The 17,985-nt window shown below is 36.3% G+C and overlaps 1 protein-coding gene across 3 annotated transcripts in view; it reads right to left on the bottom strand.

Moving 5' to 3' along the window:
• The window catches only part of LOC150105075 (endoplasmic reticulum lectin 1-like), a 218,277-nt gene that overhangs the window by 150,788 nt on the left and 49,504 nt on the right, over positions 1 to 17,985 (bottom strand). For all 3 annotated transcript variants that reach the window (XM_090396132.1, XM_090396134.1, XM_090396133.1), the window contains exon 4: positions 15,679 to 15,762. In XM_090396132.1, coding sequence (XP_090252258.1) covers positions 15,679 to 15,762 — 84 coding nt within the window. The remainder of the gene's footprint in view (positions 1 to 15,678; positions 15,763 to 17,985) is intronic.

The following is a 17,985-nucleotide window of genomic DNA, read 5'->3' as shown; positions in this document are numbered from 1 at the left end:
CAACTTAATGATACCATGAGAATCATCACCTGTTGAGTGGCTACCAACACTCTCCAACATCATACCACCGGACATAAGGAGGAAAGCTGCCGCTAACAGAGAGTGGATAAAATGTATGGGAAATAACTTGCCCATACATGAGGACCTTCAAAATCTACCACCTAATCACTTATAGTCTCACAATCAGATCTGGAAAAATCATCAACCAGATACATATTCTCCTAAAACTGGCTTACTTCAACAATAAAAAATGGACACCTCATTACAGATCCCACAACAGAACCCCCTCTCTCTCCTTGAACTCAGCGACAAAGCATAAAATTGAATATCATATTAAAAAGAAAAGTAAACAAGAAAGTTTTAAGAACTATTAAAGTTAAATGGTTTTGAGGTGAAATGTAAACTCAAATACACAAATTTTATTCAAGAAAATTAAAAAATTTTCTTGAATAAAATTTTTCATTTTTTCCTTGAATTTTATTCAAGAAAAAAATGAAAGTGTAAATTCAGTGTGAATATTCAGTGGCAGACCCTAGAGAAAACATTGTTTCAACCAGAAGGGCTGAAACAATGTTTTCTCTAGGGTGAGAATGTCTGCAAATTAAATCTGGAAATAGACTACAGAATTAGAAAAGCATGCATGTTGTGGAGCCAGATGAATAAATTTATATAGAATAAGAAATAAATTAGCCAAAATACTCAACCAGTAGTACACAACACTGCTGAAACTAGTATAACTAAGATGAAAAGCCAAACGGCTATTTTTTTTTTTCCCGGCGAGGTTGATAAGTTAAGGGGATAAAAATCCCTTATTGTTTTTCAGCCAGTAAGCGAAACTAAGATCGAAAACTACGATCTGTAACATTTCATGCCGACGAACTGTCGGCGTATCCAAGCGTAAGTGACCACTTGGTAGTGCCACACCACAGCAACTCGTTGCAAAGGTGGAGCAAGCTCCCTCACTGTTCTTGATATTTTCTCATAATGTAAAACACACAGCTCTTAGGAGATGTAGTACTGTTTTACATTATGAGGAGAGGTCACTACCCAGACCGGTTTCAACCTTTTTTTTTGAGGTCTCATCAGTGAGTAGCTAGACCTGGAATATCAGAGTTTAAGTGAAAAGAACTTACAAATACTTTTGTTATATGATTGCCAGAAAGGTGTGTCACTATATTATATTATTATAACATAGTATAACTAAGATGAAAAGCCAAACAGCTATTTTTTTTTTTTTATGAGAAAATATCAAGAACAGTGAGGGAGCTTGCTCCACCTTTGCAACGAGTTGCTGTGGTGTGGCACTACCAAGGGGTCACTTACGCTTGGATACGCCGACAGTTCGTCGGCATGAAACGTTACAGATCGTAGTTTTCGATCTTAGTTTCGTTTACTGGTTGAAAAATAATAAGGGATTTTTATCCCCTTAACTTATCAACCTCGCCAGGAAAAAAATAGCCGTTTGGCTTTTCATCTTAGTTATACTATAATATAATATAGTGACACACCTTTCTGGCAATCGTATAGCAAAAGTATTTGTAAGTTCTTTTCACTTAAACTCTGATATTCCAGGTCTAGCTACTCACTGATGAGACCTCAAAAAAGGTTGAAACCGGTCTGGGTAGTGACCTCTCCTCATAATGTAAAACAGTACTACATCTCCTAAGAGCTGTGTGTTTTACATTATGAGAAAATATCAAGAACAGTGAGGGATCTTGCTCCACCTTTGCAACGAGTTGCCGTGGTGTGGCACTACCAAGTGGTCACTTATGCTTGGATACACCGACAGTTCGTCGGCATGAAACGTTACAGATCATAGTTTTCGATCTTAGTTTCGCTTACTGGCTGAAAAACAATAAGGGATTTTTATCCCCTTAACTTACTGCTGAAACTAGTTTGAAGTTATGGATCTAAGAGTTGGGTTGGAAATAAAACACTTGATGAAAGATAAGAGACCACAGATGCGAGAGTACTTAAAAAAATTAAGAGCCTGAGCAGATGGCATCAATGGAAGAATTATATTAAAAATGAAGACATTAGGAAGGAACTTAATACTGTTTGCATTCAAGAATGTGTAAGCACACCGACAGTTCGTCGGCATGAAACGTTACAGATCATAGTTTTCGATCTTAGTTTTGCTTACTGGCTGAAAAACAATAAGGGATTTTTATCCCCTTAACTTACTGCTGAAACTAGTTTGAAGTTATGGATCTAAGAGTTGGGTTGGAAATAAAACACTTGATGAAAGATAAGAGACCACAGATGCGAGAGTACTTAAAAAAATTAAGAGCCTGAGCAGATGGCATCAATGGAAGAATTATATTAAAAATGAAGACATTAGGAAGTAACTTAATACTGTTTGCATTCAAGAATGTGTAAGCAGAGCTAATCTCAGGTAGCATGGACACTTAAACAAAATGGGAGAAGAGAGGCCAGCAAAACAGGTGTTTGATGCCAAGATGGCAGGAAAAAGATCAATAGAAATACCAAGGTCTTGGTGGATTGATTCAGTCAGAAATGCCTTAGAAGAATGAAATGTTTGATATGACAATAATATGGAATAGACTAATTTGGAGGAAAACTGTTGGTATAAGTTTATTAATAATGTAAACTTAATCATGTAGTGCTGTCATAGCAGTCTGAACACTCCTTGAAGGTATATATCAGGAAATTGATGAAGATGACATTTTCTGTTAATAAATTTGGGTCATACCATAATCCTTATAATATTCCATCCATTATTTCTGGTGTGTTATGTTGATTTGTGCTGTTTCCCTATCTTCACTGTTTAATTTCATTAATATTTTGTCCATTAATAAATCTGTCCCAAGAATCTTGGCGTTTTCTGTACTATGGTTTTAGCTATATTTGTTTCGTTTCTGTATATTTCTTCCGTTTCCTTTGTATGTTGTTGAAGGAGTGATTTATGATTTATGTGCCAAATGTTCTTTTTCTTTTATTGCATTTCCATTATTTGTTCTAAATTTTTAATGATTTAATATCTGAATATTTTATATTAAATATTAAATTATAATAATTTTAATATTTTAACATTTTTTAGATTCATGCTAGATGCCGTGAGTTAAACATCGGTCATCGTATGAACTTCAGCAAGGTAAGTAAATTTTATATTTAAATCATCATCATCATCAAATTCCTGATATATATATATATATATACCCTCAAATGGTGTACAGAATATGATAGTACTACATGAAAAATTTACATCATTACTAACTTCCTATCTACAATTTTCGTCCAAATCAGTCAGTTAAATGTCAAAACTCCAATATTATCAGATCTTATATTTCTGTCTTCTAAGCACTTATTACTATATCAATCCACTTATATCTTGGTCTTCCTCTGGGTCTTTTTCCTGCCAACCTGGCAGAGAACATTTGTTTTGCTAATGTTTCCTCTCCCATTCTGCTTCAGTGACCATACCACCTGAGATTAGCTCTGCTAATGCATCCCTGGATTCTGAAAATATCAAGTTCTTTCCTAATATCCTTATTTTTAACATGATATTGCCATTGATGACATCTGTTCATGCCCCTAATCTTTTGAAGGACTCTCATATCTCGGGTCTCTAGTCTTTGGTCAAGTGTTTTACTTCTAACCCAGCTCTCAGATTCATAAGTTAACATTGGTTTGAATACTGTCTTGTATACAGTTAATTTAGTGTTTTGGCTAATTTCTCTCTTATTCAATGTAAATTTATTCAGTTGACTTCCTACCATACCAGCTTTGTTGGTTCTGTTGTCTATTTCCATATTTAATTTACCATCTTCACTAAAAATCGTGCCTAAGTAACTGAAATGTTTTACTTGTTCAATAAGTTCTCCGTTCACAATGCAGTTGATATTTTCAATGTTTCTGTCTATTTTAACTATCTTTTTTACTTTTTAATGCTGACCTTCATACCATATCTATTACAGCAGTTATTCAATTTAGTCAGGGAATCTTGCAGACTTGTAGCAGATTTATTTAGAAGTATAACATCATCTGCATAAAGTAATGAGCTGAGATTAACACCTCCAATTTTGATATCAGGTTTAATACTACTTTCCTTCATAATGTTATCAATATAGGGGATAATGTACATCCTTGTCTCACACCAGATTTAACATTAAACCATCTTCCTTTACTTCCTTCAATTCTAACTACTGACTTACAACTCAAATAAAGACTAAGTATTGCTTGATATAATGCCCCATTAACATCATATAACCATAGCGTTTTGAATAGCTTCTCTCTTGGCACCTTGTTATATGCCTTTTCCAGATCTACTAAACTTAAATACAGATCTTTGTTATATTCCTATATCTCAGCTATCTGTCGTAAAGTAAAAATCTGATCCTGACAGCCTCTATTGGCCTGAATCCAGTTTGTTCTTCACCAACTTCTCTTCCACAATCCTCGTCAACCATTTCTCAAGTATACTTGCATTTATTTCTAAAATTTCAAATGATGGTTTATATTTAAATGTCTGTTAATATTGTCTAATTTGTAGACTGAGTGTTACTGTGAGATATATGAGAATGAAATGCAATGCTTGGATAAATTTCTTAGGCAACATTATCATATATTCATTGTTTTTGCTAGCAAACTGATTTTGGCAGTGAAAGACAAATTGTTAAATTGTGAATGAATACAATTCACTAAGGAATGTTTCATTCATAATTTGACAATTAAAACCCACCCTTGAAAAGGATATGCTTGTAAATTAGTATAAGTTGTATATAGTCTCACAAATATTGGATACAGTAATTAGTGTAAAATTTGTGAATAAGGCCCGTGTAAAATACTTACTAAATTGTATGTTAGACAATGAATTTGTTATATACATATTTTCTGTTATAATTGATATAAAAGAATTCCTGTGTATATTGCATATAACCAACTGAGATTATAAGGTCAAAGTACCCGGGGAAGACATTGGATTAGTAAGTTGCCTCAAACGGTCAGGCGCGCATACGGCACGTGACGACCTAAGTTTTTGGGGAAGAAGCAACGAAAAGGCAAGACCCACGAGTGCAAAGGAATAATGTGTCGGGTGAAAATTTTGGGTTACAAGGAGTCCCGGTAGGGGTTGATATAAAAGGGCTGGAAACCACCCCAAAGGACTTTTTGCTTTTTATCTGGAGTCTCTGTTCTCTCTCGGTGGCAGAAGTCGGAGGTCTCGGGGTCGTGATTAGAGGGCTCACGGATTCCAAGCATGAATGAATAGAGGATTTTCGAAGCAACGGGCAACTCCCGGAAAAGATAGTAGCCAAGTAGCATGCCTTATGGAAGCAGAATTGCCTCACGCTAAGAATATTCTAGGCATAGATGATCGGTATGCAGACTCCATGAGGACCAACCTAAGCTGAGAGAAATTTTAGCCTTGACATAGAGGAATGAAAATGTTTGGAAGGAAAGGAATCCATGAATCGAAAGGACAAGCACAAGGAATCCTTGAGTTCGGTATAGTAAACCTTTAATCAAGTAATGTGCGAGAGGAAGGTATATCATAGACCTTCATAAAGTTTTGAGATTATCTAAAATTGAGACAGAACTGTGATATTTTAATCGTAGTTGGTGAGCAATATGTACTATGTATTATAATTGTACTTGTGTTGGTTGCTAGCTATGTTTAAGAGATGTAGAGATGTCTAATCCAGACAGCTTGATTAACACCTAAAAGTCATTATTGGTTTTATAATCTAAGAATACGAGCTTTGAATCTTTGAACATGTTTTTGTAGTATTAATTACTGTGTGATGTATATTGATTAATTTTACTTTGTAATCTAGTAGTACAGTGATAACTGAAAGTTCTTTATTCTGTATGATGATCATTATGTTAAATAAACCTTTTGCTCTCATTAATTTGGTTGCCTGTGTCTAAGAATCTGATGCACCACTCAAATTATTTGTATCTACGCGAGAGATAATTTTTAATTAAGACCACGACTGCAAACATGGTTGATAATATAGAAATAGATTAGATAAACCACATGCATATCTGGAGGTTCACTTCTTGACTGAGAAGTTCTTCCAATCTAAGGGTTCTGGATGGCCCAGCGGAACAAATAAATTTTCCCAGAACCTTAAGAGAAGTTAACTTCAGAAGCTTTGTTACCAAGGAGTTGGCTTAACCTCGAGACAATCCCTTTGTAGATCAGACTCGCGCACGTAATAATCTAAGGGGCTGAAGTATATAATAGTAAGACAAAGACAGACACATTATAGGCACTGCTGAGATAGGACAAATTACTCAAGAGATAGTTAAGTAAAGGAGTTAAGCCATATTAAGTAAATATTACCTACTACTACGACGACAACGTTATAACAAAATCATTGCAGAGACAAAGTAAACATTGGGGATTTTTTAAGAATGGTACAGTCCAGTGAACGTAGTATGCGTACATGGAAAGATGTGAATATTTTGTAAAGATGTTGAATAAGACAAAAGAACAATTGTGGGTATGTAGGAAATGCGATATTCTGAAGGATATGAGGCTTGCTTAAACAACAGTTTAAATAATTTAAGTATGAGTAGAGAACATGTCATTGTAACTGAGATGGCAATCAAAAATTGTGAATGTTCAGAGAGAGAGAGAGAGAGAAAGTGTGTGGAAGTGGCAATGAGGAAAAGAGTTTGACTGACAGTAAAGTGGTCGATAATTAAGTTGAAAAACAGTGAAATGAATGATAAAGTGGTTAATAATGCTGCTGAAAAATAGAGTGCAATTAATGGTAAGGTGGTAAGCAGGGATGATGGTGAACAAATGTGTGACTGGCAATAAAAGAGTGAGTGTGAATGATAGCAAAGAAAGAACACAAGATTTGAAAGCTGAGTTGGTGAAGGTGAGGCAAAAGATGAAGTGGATGTGGAGTGAAATGAAGAGAATTGTAGATATGTATGGAAGAGTGAAAAAGATGAAAACAAATAATGATGGTATGAAAGAGGTAATGAAAGATGTGCGAGTAGCATTGTATGGCAATTTGATTATTACAGGTGTGGTAAATGAGAAGATGTACAAAGTTTGTTTTCTGGGAGGTAAAATGGATAAAGTGATTGCTGAATATAAGGAGTAAGCGAGCAAAGTAAACGAGTTGGCAGCGGTAATAGGGACAAATGACTTGACTGGGAACAAGGAGAATGTAAGATTGGATATCAGAAGGTTGTTGAGAAAGATAAAAGATAATGTGATAGGAAAGGTAGTATGTTAGCCAGGTATGACAGTGTTGAGATGAGGTAGACAGCAAGAATTATGAATAATGCGTTAGCAGAAATATGTGAAGAGAAAGGAGTGCAATTTATTCGTGTGCGGAATGAGTTTGAAGGAAGAATTGAACTGTATGAGAGTGATGAACTGCATTTGGATGGTTTTGGTGTGAGTCATCTGGAGAAGAATGCTGCTGGAAGGGAGAGTAATGAGTGCAGAGAATGAATCTGAGCAAGTAAGAAGTGATGTGAAAGAACACGAGAATAAGGAAGGAGAGACTGAAGTGGCATTTATGAATGAAGAAGTGTATGAGTGTAATAAGTGTGCAAGGCAAACAGAAAAACAAGGAGAAGACTCAGAGTCAACAGGGGAACACAAGCATTCACATTCTCTTGGAGCATCACGTGTATGCTAAATGGAAAGGGAATGACCTGAAATGTAGGGAAACAGATGGATTTGCAGAAAGTTCTGGGATAAATAACAAGAAAAAGAAATGGCTCAAGGAAGGTATGGAGAATTCATCTCTAATAAGTAGTATCAGCAAAATTTGTTATGAATTCAGGAATGAATTATTACGTTTGTACATGAATGCTCAAAGTATCAGAGACAAGTGAAATGAAATGGTTGCATTTGTTGAGTTCATTCACTCAAAAATTGTTGGAATAAGTGAGACATGGTTGGATGAGGATTACATCCTGAAAGGAATAGGGATAGAAGGGTATGATAAAAAAAAAAAAAAAAAAAAAATCAGCTAACGCCTTTTTATTCCCGTATATACGGGAGTAGGCGAGGCCATTTAGCCCTATCTAACTTTTGGAGACTGAGTGGGCAGTTCAATCTCCACTGGTACCCAATCAGAGACAGATGGCCCAAGGCTATCACTAATTAAGCGGTACGCAGTGAAGAGAGACGGCTCAAATGTGCCGCCATCTCGTGGTCTCTAACCCTAACACAATATATTTTAATGTCTGAAATAATGTGGGTTCTACGGTCGATTTTCTTGAGTTTACAGGACGAAAAACCCGAGTTTCCGGGAGGAAAAACCTGCTTGCCCGTGCCAGAGATCGACTTACTCGGGAACCGGTCGAAAAAAGGCTTAGAAAAATTTCCTCTAGTCGCCGACTAGACTCGAAACCAAGACTTCCTTCGTGCGGCCTAGCGCGATGGTGTGCAAACGCCACATCCACTGAGCTACACAGGCTCAAGAAAATGGTGTATTTTATTAAGATAGAAATGGTAAAAAGGGAGGTGAAGTGCAATTGATGATAATAACAGTTACGTCCATACAAAAGATGCAAGGGAGAAATAGTGGTAGTGGTTTGAGACAGCATGGTGTGAAATTGAGATGAAAAGAATGAAATACTTCATTGGATGTTGCCATAGACTGGGTAATGTGGAGGGTAGTGACAAGTAAATGCATAAGTAAATAGGAAAAGGGTGATCATTATGGGTGATTTTAATTACAGAAATATAGATTGGGAGGACAAGATAGCAAACAGAAGCAAAGAAAATGAGTATGAGTTTTTGAGGGTGCATGAGGAATGAGGGTTTTGGATTTGATCATCTCCTCAGAGGATGTTATTATATATGATGTGTGAAGTCTTCCACCAGCAGGTGAAAATGACTATTAAGTGATTACGTTGGTAGTTGCCAACCATGTGAGGACTTTTGTGAGGAATAGGTAAAGAAGCTCAGGAGACAGCTAGCAGCTGTAACATGAAATTAGGAGTTGGGTGGAAAGTAGATCAATGCTGATAATCAAAAACTATCTAGCAGAAGGTTAAATAAGCTAGGTGTGAAACGGATGAATGACGAGATTATGCATGCAATACAGAGAAAAAAAAAAGAGTATTATGGAGGCAATATAAGAAGAGTGGTAATATCTCCATGAGCAATACAAACAGACAAGGAGAGTGACTCGGTTGGTAAGGATATCAAAAGTTCAGTATGAGCAGCAGTTAGCTAATGAAGTGAAAAAAAAAAAAAGAATGATCATGGTAAGATGGCACTGATTGGAGAAAATGATACAACTGCTGCAGAGGATATAGTTGAGATATTTAGTGAGCTCTTCATTAAAGGTCTTTCATCCTTGTGAATGTGACATTATGGAGAGTTTGAGAGCAGTGGGTGATAAAGAGGAGAGATTGACTGTGAGTCAGGAAGAGATATATTGGGAATTAAGCAAACATGATGTTAATAAGGCTGTGGGACTTGATGATGTATCACCGCATATCTCGAAGGAATGTGCCAGGGAGTTGACATCTGCTTTGACATATTTGTTTAATATGAGTTTTAAACTGAGTAAAATTCCAAAGGAGTGGAAGAAAGGCAATGGAGTACCCATATAAATAATATTAATAAAAATCTCAGAGAGAATGTGCAACTTATGCACCTTAGGTAGCTTTTCTTTTTAAATGTGAAACTGCAAAGCAATTCAGCAGTATAGCTACTGCATGCCAATGGAATCTGGTAAAAACAGCAGCAAACTCAAAACATGATTCCAAACCCAAACTCTCTGTACAGACTGGTACAAAATCATCAGTTGGTGGACTGAAGATTAAGTGCAACTTTCTTAGGTGGCAGAACAGCATGGTGGAGTACAAATCTGTGAAGGGCCATGATGCCATACAGGCAATGGTTGTCAACTCTAGTATCTGGAGCTTGTATAATCTATGATGCTCATACCAAAAAGCAACTGCAATCTGACATGCTGAATTTCCCAGTATGGAGAAAATAGGTTGAGTCACATTGTTCCTGATGATAGATGAGATCTAATTAATGACTCTCCTTTGTACAATCATACATGCTTGAGAACAGCAATCTAGTTTTCAGTGTACAAGTGCACAGTATATAGATGAAGTGCATCAATCTGTATTCCATGTGGTAGCAGACAGGATATGGAGAATAACTAATGCTCTCATCGACTTTTTTCTTAACTGAAGAACGTGTACAAGAAATGCTGTAAGAGAATCTGAGAAACCCGTGTTCTTTTGCAACTAGGATATTAATCTGTTCCACTCTTAATTCTGTTTAAGGATAAAAAGCATTTTGTGGCACAGATTTTTACTGGTGAATATCTCCATCTATTAGTGAGAACCCATGAAATGGGATAATCAACAGCTTCTTATAGTCATCTTTCAGTGACTAACGTTATGCTACAGAAATATCAGAAAATGGTAAACATAAAAATGCAGAATAATGCCTATAGTTGTAGGATTTTCGTTATAGTTATATTTAAGAATAAAAAGGTTCCAAGGGAGAGGATACATTTTATACAGTTCTTTGGGGATGTTCTCCCTCTCTCTCTCTTTTCAGTATGGTCAAGCAAGTGCAGTTCCCACTTGCATTTGTAATGTGGCTGCATAGAAAAGTTTTAAGAGATGCCCTCTGAAATTAAGATTTCAAAAGAGCATTTAAGAATCCATATATCCACGTTGTTTCATAAACTTTTCCCATGGTAAAGAAAAACTGATATTACTATTCATGTTACAACCATAACTAATATAGATGTTTCTAGAGGAATCAAATGGTATAACGTTAGTTTTTACAGAACACTGGATGTGGGAAAACAGATCATTGCTTCCTAGATACCACAAAAAATGGGCATTTACTATTTTCCTGAAGACTGTAAAAAGACCAACTCCTTTTTAATGAAGGCCTGACTATATAATTTTAGTCATTCAAAGAGAAATTAAGCTGCTGTTTCTCTTGTTTTTTGAGGATCGAAAATAAAGCTGAATGTTGTTCTAGCAAACCTCTCACCTAATGTCTGCCATATCCATTAATATTTTAGGATTATGAATGATGTATATCTATTTTTCTTCAGAATTTTATTGTACACCATTCTGCACTCTTTATAAAATTTATACATTACATTAAAGCTAGGAGGAGGGACTAATGTGATGGGATGTCTACAAAATATACCCAGAAAGATTTTTTTTTTCCCTTTCTTTTTGCTAATTTGCAGAAGGCTCCATTGATTTGAAAAGAATGAAAATAACTGATATTTTTGTAATTATAGTTACTGCTTCATGGATATTATTATTCTTAAGAGAGACCTCCAGGGAGTCAGGGACTCATCGAGAGAGGCCACATTTTACATGCACCAGCTATCATACTTATTCTTGAAATCATTCACACTGCTTGCACTCAACATCCAATGGCAATCCATTCCAATCATGCACCACCCTATGAGAGAAAGATCTAGCCCTCATCCCCTTCTTAGTGGCATTCATTCTAAGCTTACAAGGATGCCCTCCTGTCCTTTCCCCACCCTGCATAAAATGAAAAACTCCATCAACTGAAATACTGCATAACCTTTAAGAAGTTTTTAAGTCTCAATCATATCACCCCCCTCTTTCTCTTGTTTGCTGGTGTCTGCAATCTACAAATTTTCAATCTGTCTTCATAATCACTATTCAGCAATCCTAATATCATTTTTAATACTCTTCTTTGCACTCTCTCTCTCCACTGTATCAGAATCACAATGAAAACCAGGAGACCAAACTTGCACACAATAATCCAACTGAAGTCTTATCATTGCCTTGTAAAGAGGCAAAATAACATCCTTACATGTGAACATTCGTTTCAGTATTGCAATTATCTTTTGAGTTGTATTTGCAATCTATATATATTAATATCATTACTGTTATAACATAGTAATTATATTATGCATGTCACTGCTTCAGTGAGAGGTTTTCGACCTTTGTAAGATGAAATGATACAAACTGTGAAAATTAATCTTATGTGAGCCCGGGAAATTTTCCACTATGTTACATGATGGAATACAGTTTCCTAAAGATATATTAGAGAGGATAGGAAACTGAACACTGCAATATACAGGGTGATCATAATTAAAGTTCACATTTCGAAAGGCTGTAACTGGGTAACTACTCAACAGAACGATTTAATATTTAATATGATGATGTGTGCAGCAATGGAATTTTATTCTGTGCAAAAACCAATATTAGTTTTAAAAGTTGGCACTAGGGCAATACATGTAATTTATGTATGATATGCAGCAAAAAGCTGCAACCACACCATTTATGCAAATGACAAATGTTCCCAAATGATGTATGCTTCGAAAGCAGCTTCTATAAAAGCAGATAGCTGCAAAATGTGTCAGTTCATTTCCTGTGAGTAGACATATTAAACCACAATGTCACTATTATGAAAGGATCATGCACTTCTCGTGAAGTTTTTACCAAAATAACTGCTGTGCCTTGACAGCATCATGAAAGTTCAGAACATTAATAGGGATTAAAATGAGTCCTATGAATGCAAATGGTTTACACAAAACGATCTGGAAATTTGAAGCCAGGTTCCTTAGCTGTCAAATCTGGCAGAGGACAGAAGCTCGTCGAATGGCAGACAGTGGAGAAAATAGCTACAGTGCTAGAGGAAGAAAGGATGGCAAATGTTGTAGAAAGCAGCATATTGCATGGTCTTTAGACAATCCCCATAAGCACAGTTCACAAAGTTGTAAGCAAATTCTGTGCTGCTATCCTTACAAGATTTTCCATGTTCAGCAATTACTTATTCATGACAGGGGTGCTTGAGAAACATTTTCCCTTCAATTTCTTGCTTGGACTGAACTGGACGACTGGCAATGGAACATTTTCTGGACTTATGAAACTCATTTCCATCTGGACAGTGCTGTAAACACACACAAATGAGAATTTGGGCAAACTGCAAACTCACATGTTGTGCAATAGATTCCACTTCAATTCTCCAAAGGTCACCATTTGGTGTAGTCTTACAGTGGAATTCATTACTGAACTTTTATTTTCGAGGAGCTCGGTCCTGCTGGTCTCATTACCTGCACTGTTAATGGCCAGCAATGTTCATCTCTCTTAGTCAATCAGGTGATTCCGACACTTCAACAGCATCAATGCTAGATTCAACAGTTTTTTTTTTTGCAGGATGGTGCCCCTCCTCACATTGCCACCCCTGTCAAGTGATTGCTTCAGGCACATTTCACTGAGGACAGAATTATCAACTGCCATTTTTGTACAACATGGCCAGAATGCTTGCTAGATCTGAATCCCTACAACTTTTGGCTGTGGGGACATCTCAAAGCTGCTGTTTATTGTGGACACATAGCCAACTTAGTGGACCTCAAGACCAGCATTACATGCCATATCCACAACATTTCGAGTGAAACTCTACATTCTGTGGTTGGGCATGTGATTTTGTGCTTTCAGCATGTTGCCGACAACAGAGGACAGCATATCAAATGTGTAACCACACAATGTGCTGTGTGTACCCAGTTAGCCTTTCAAAATGTGAATTTTAATTATAATCACCCTGTACATTTTTTTCTACTTTCTGAAAAAAAAAAAAAAAAAAAAACTGTTTCCCTTGATGAAGGATAGCCAGAGAAACAGATCTCCTGCAAAATACAAGGGTGTGCTGAAAAGTTGTGACAATCACCATGAAGGAATTGAGGTAGAACCATGTAACATACACATTTCCCACAGAGTGTTACACACTTCTTATAATGCTGCTGCTGCATCAGTTGGAATCCTCAAGAAAAAAGTCATTCCCTTGTTGCACAAACCAGTCTTCAGCTGCAGATATGACTTCATCATCTATGGTAAATTTTGTTCCTTTCAAGTGTCTTTAAATCTGAGAAAAGAAAATAGTCAGATGGGACAAGATCTGGCAAATAGGGTGGGTGAGACAGGCAATAAAAGCTCAAGTTGTGCATTTCATGAGCAGTGTGAGCAGGTGCATTGTCCTGCAAAAGCAACACGCCTCTGTTCAGTTTCCTACAGTGTTTTTCCTTCAGTACCTCCTTCAATTCCTTCAGAGCTGTTGAATAAACTGATGCTGTAACAGTTTTACCTTTTCTTTTTTAGGTACTTAGGCTTTGAAATCCTTAATCTTTGGAATTTGGGCTTTGAAATTTAATCCTTACTTGGTAAGGATTACACCATCCATATTCCAAAAGACAATAGCAAGAACCTTCCCTGCTGACTTCTGGTTTCGGAACTTCTCTGACCATGAAGAACTTTTGTGTCTCCACTTCACTGACTGTTGTTTGGTCTCTGGATCATAATGATGAAGTCTTGTTTCTCAAGAGTTCAAAATATGAGCCAAAAAATTTGCATTTGATTTCTCAAAATGACTGACCCAAAATCCCTTGAGATGACAGCACATTCTCTCGTTTGGTCAGCAGGCAAACATTTGGGAAGCCACTTTGCTGAGAGCCTCTGCATGTCCAGATGTTGGTGAATAATGACCCCAACTTATTCCTTGGATATCTCCAGGCTGGTATTCATCTATCATCTCCAGTTGCCCAGTTTTAAACTTGCCCACCCATCTGGCAACTGTTGGATATGCTGGGGCACAGTCCCCTGAAGTCTCACACAAAGGTGAATCACAGTTGTGAATTTTTCTTGCAGCAAAAAAAAAAACTTGATGAGAGCCTGCACCTCTGTGTCTTCGAATTTCTTCAAAACCTCTGATGTTTTCTTATATATCCTAAAAGAAAAAGAACAAATGATCAACAATTTGATGAAACATGGGGGTTAAAGAGTTTTAAGATATGTTCTTTCTTGTGGTTATATCACTTCGTTTAATATCATTATTGTTGTAGGTGTTTATCAGAACTTTTCAGCACCCCCTCCTCGTACGTATATATATCATCATCAGCAGCAGCCATTGTCGATCCACTGCTAGATGAAGGCCTTTCCAAGATTACACCAGAACTGTCTGTCCACGGCTCCTTTCCCATGTCAATCCTGCAAATCTGGTGATATCATCAATCCACCGTGATTTATTATTATTTATTATTATTATTATTCGTGACACCTCCAAGGAGTCCAAAGACTCATCGCGAGAGGACACCAACTGTACAATTCTCCGTCTCCACTACTACACTACTCTATTACCAATCACTTACATCCCTTGTATTAAAGATGGTACTGGTACCATTATTTAAAAGGGGTCAGTTTCATCAAGTGTTTGATCAATAATTCAGTCTTACTGGAGTTTACACAGAATATTGTCCAAGTCTCCTATAAAGAGACAGCTGCAATGTACAGTCAACACCTTGACTGTACATTGCAGAACCTAGTAAGAGTATGGAACATATCATAATAAGGAATCTCACTGAAAGATGAATGGTCACAGCTTCTAGAGTAGTGCTAATTTGCAGATGTGGAGTTTGGTTTTATATGTGTCTCCTGCAGAAACAGAGAAGTTTAACTTCTACAGAAGGAATTTACATCCAATATTTTATATCTAATTCATAACAATTTCCATTGTAAGACATGAAAAAAATCAATTAGGACAGAAATACACACATAATAGCCAAAGTGTAAATTACATAAGGTTTCAACAATAACCAATACTGGAGGAACAAATAAGCTTAATTTTGCATCCTTTCTAATCAATTTCCTAAATGAAATTATTTTAAAATTAAGGTTACATATGTCAAAAACTTAAAAACAAAGTCTTACTCGGTATGAACAAGTGACTTGAGTAAAAAGTGGCTTCAATAACTGCAATGGTGATGGTCCATCATAATTATTCCCATCAGCTTGCTTTAAACATAAAAGTCAAAGTAAATTACTGACTGCACAAATTTTGCAAAATCTGTAATAACCAAGTATATTTTATTACTAACACAAAATACAAATCATCACTTATTCAATTATTTTTTATTGATATTTCTAAGTATGATTTTTATGGCTGTTTATCATAAGGAATTTATAATGATCTAATATTCCAAAATACACTTGCAAAAAATTACACAGGTCAACAAATGTGGGTGTGTGAAAATAAGTGTTGGAATGCAGGGGCATCCTTAAAGTGTTAGAATGACTAAAAATGCTGAATGTAGTCACTCGTATAGTGAATTTGAATGAGAGTCAATACAAATTTAGTACACAAACTGGAATATCACCATGGACCTAAAAGGTGTATTGCAGTTTATATATATTACTTTTATATATACTTGAGAGTAAGAGAGAGAGAGAGAGAGAATACAGAGAAAAATGTAAAGAATGTAATATATATGTAAAAGAAGCTAAAAAAATCATGGTAATTGGTAAAAATATAGAAATATCACGAAAGTGAAAATTAAAAAAAAATTTTTTTTTATTATTATTATTATTACATAACACCTCCAGGGAGTCCAAAGATTCAATGAGGGAGGTCACCTACTTTATAGCTCTGCATCTCCACCACTCCACTAACTGCAACTACCTTCATCATCTACTACCGACCACCACCACTAATTTCACAGACAATCACAAACAACAATGCCATGGCAGGATTCGAACCCGCAGCCTTTTGGCTGGAGAGCAGATAAACTAACCACTCAGCCAACCAGGCCAGCAAATTATTATTATTACGTAACACCTCCAGGGAGTCCAAAGACTCATTGAGGGAGGGCACCCACTCGACAAGTCTCCATCTCCACTACTCCACCAACCAAAACTACCTTCATCATCTACACCAACCAGGTGGCAGTGAAAACTCTCACACTGAACGTTGCATTGTAGATCAATGGACCATATCTGGGAAACATTATGGAGAGGATGGAGGAAACAAATGCCAAAGTGACTGTAACGACACCGCAATGGACTCCCGGCACCCTCTTACTACTATTATATATTAATATTATTCTTTCTACTCTTTACTACTATTCAGTGGCTTGCTATCTGCTATAGACTCACTGCCAAATATTGTCGCCAAATATTTTGCCACCTTTCTGATACTTATCTTCTATATTCTTACCAATTCCCTTATTTTTGTTTAGCTAGTTTATCACATTAGCTTCTTTACATTAACAATTAAAGATGCCAAGAAATTATATTCTTGGTTTAATCATTTATCCAAGTTTGTGCAAACAAAGTTTGAGCATGAAGTAGCTTCATGACCAGGACCAGATTACTTGTATATAGAGGCTAATGACTTCACATCAACTGCCTCTGTATTCCATAATGCAAAGCACATGCCCTTTTGGACATGTATAATATTTCCCACAATACTATGCATTGTGGGAAAGGCCTGTTTCGACCATTACTGAGATATCTCAGAGATATCTCTCCAAAAACTCTGAGTGACCTACAAGATCAGTCTAAAATCTCACTAAGTGACCCTAAAGGATCACTACTCACTCCTGACTTGAATCACTCCAGAACAGGAAACTCAGTGGTTGGCTCCACTCAGTGACAGACAAAAGTCCACCACTGAGCAGAACACTAAGAAGCAAGCCCAGAGATAAACATTAATAAACATCATCATCATCAGTTCACTACTTGTACATATCAAAAGATATGTACAAGTAGTGAACAGGTGTATCAACTTATTATTAAAATACTCTGGATTAGAGATGGATGTTGAAAGTAGACTATAAATTAAAGATGTCAAGAAATAATATTCTTGGTTTAATTCTTTATCCAGTGTAAGCAAACAAAGTTTATGTGTGCAGTATCTTCACAAATGGGCTATTTATGAAGATACTGCATAATGCATTACTTCAACCATGTTATCTCTTCTGAGTCTGGCTCCCACTAACAAGACCTCAATAAATGTCGAAGCCGGTTGGGATAGTGGCTCTTCCCATAATAACAATATTATACACATCTGAAAGGGTGTGTGCTTTGCATTATGGGACACTATGGCAATTGATGTGAAGTCATTAGCCTCTACAAGTAGCCTAGTCATGAAGATACTTCACGTGCAAACTTTGTTTGCTTAAGTTTAGATAAAGGATTAAACCAAGAATATAATTTCTTGGCATCTTTAATTTACAGTCT

This window comes from Typopeltis vanoorti, chromosome 7, assembly GCF_054136105.1.
Source record: "Typopeltis vanoorti isolate ZY-2024b chromosome 7, IOZ_Tvanoo_1.0, whole genome shotgun sequence".
NCBI lineage: Eukaryota > Metazoa > Arthropoda > Arachnida > Uropygi > Thelyphonidae > Typopeltis > Typopeltis vanoorti.
The sequence above is the reverse complement of the archived record's forward strand: the minus strand, read 5'-3'. Positions and strand labels throughout refer to the sequence as shown.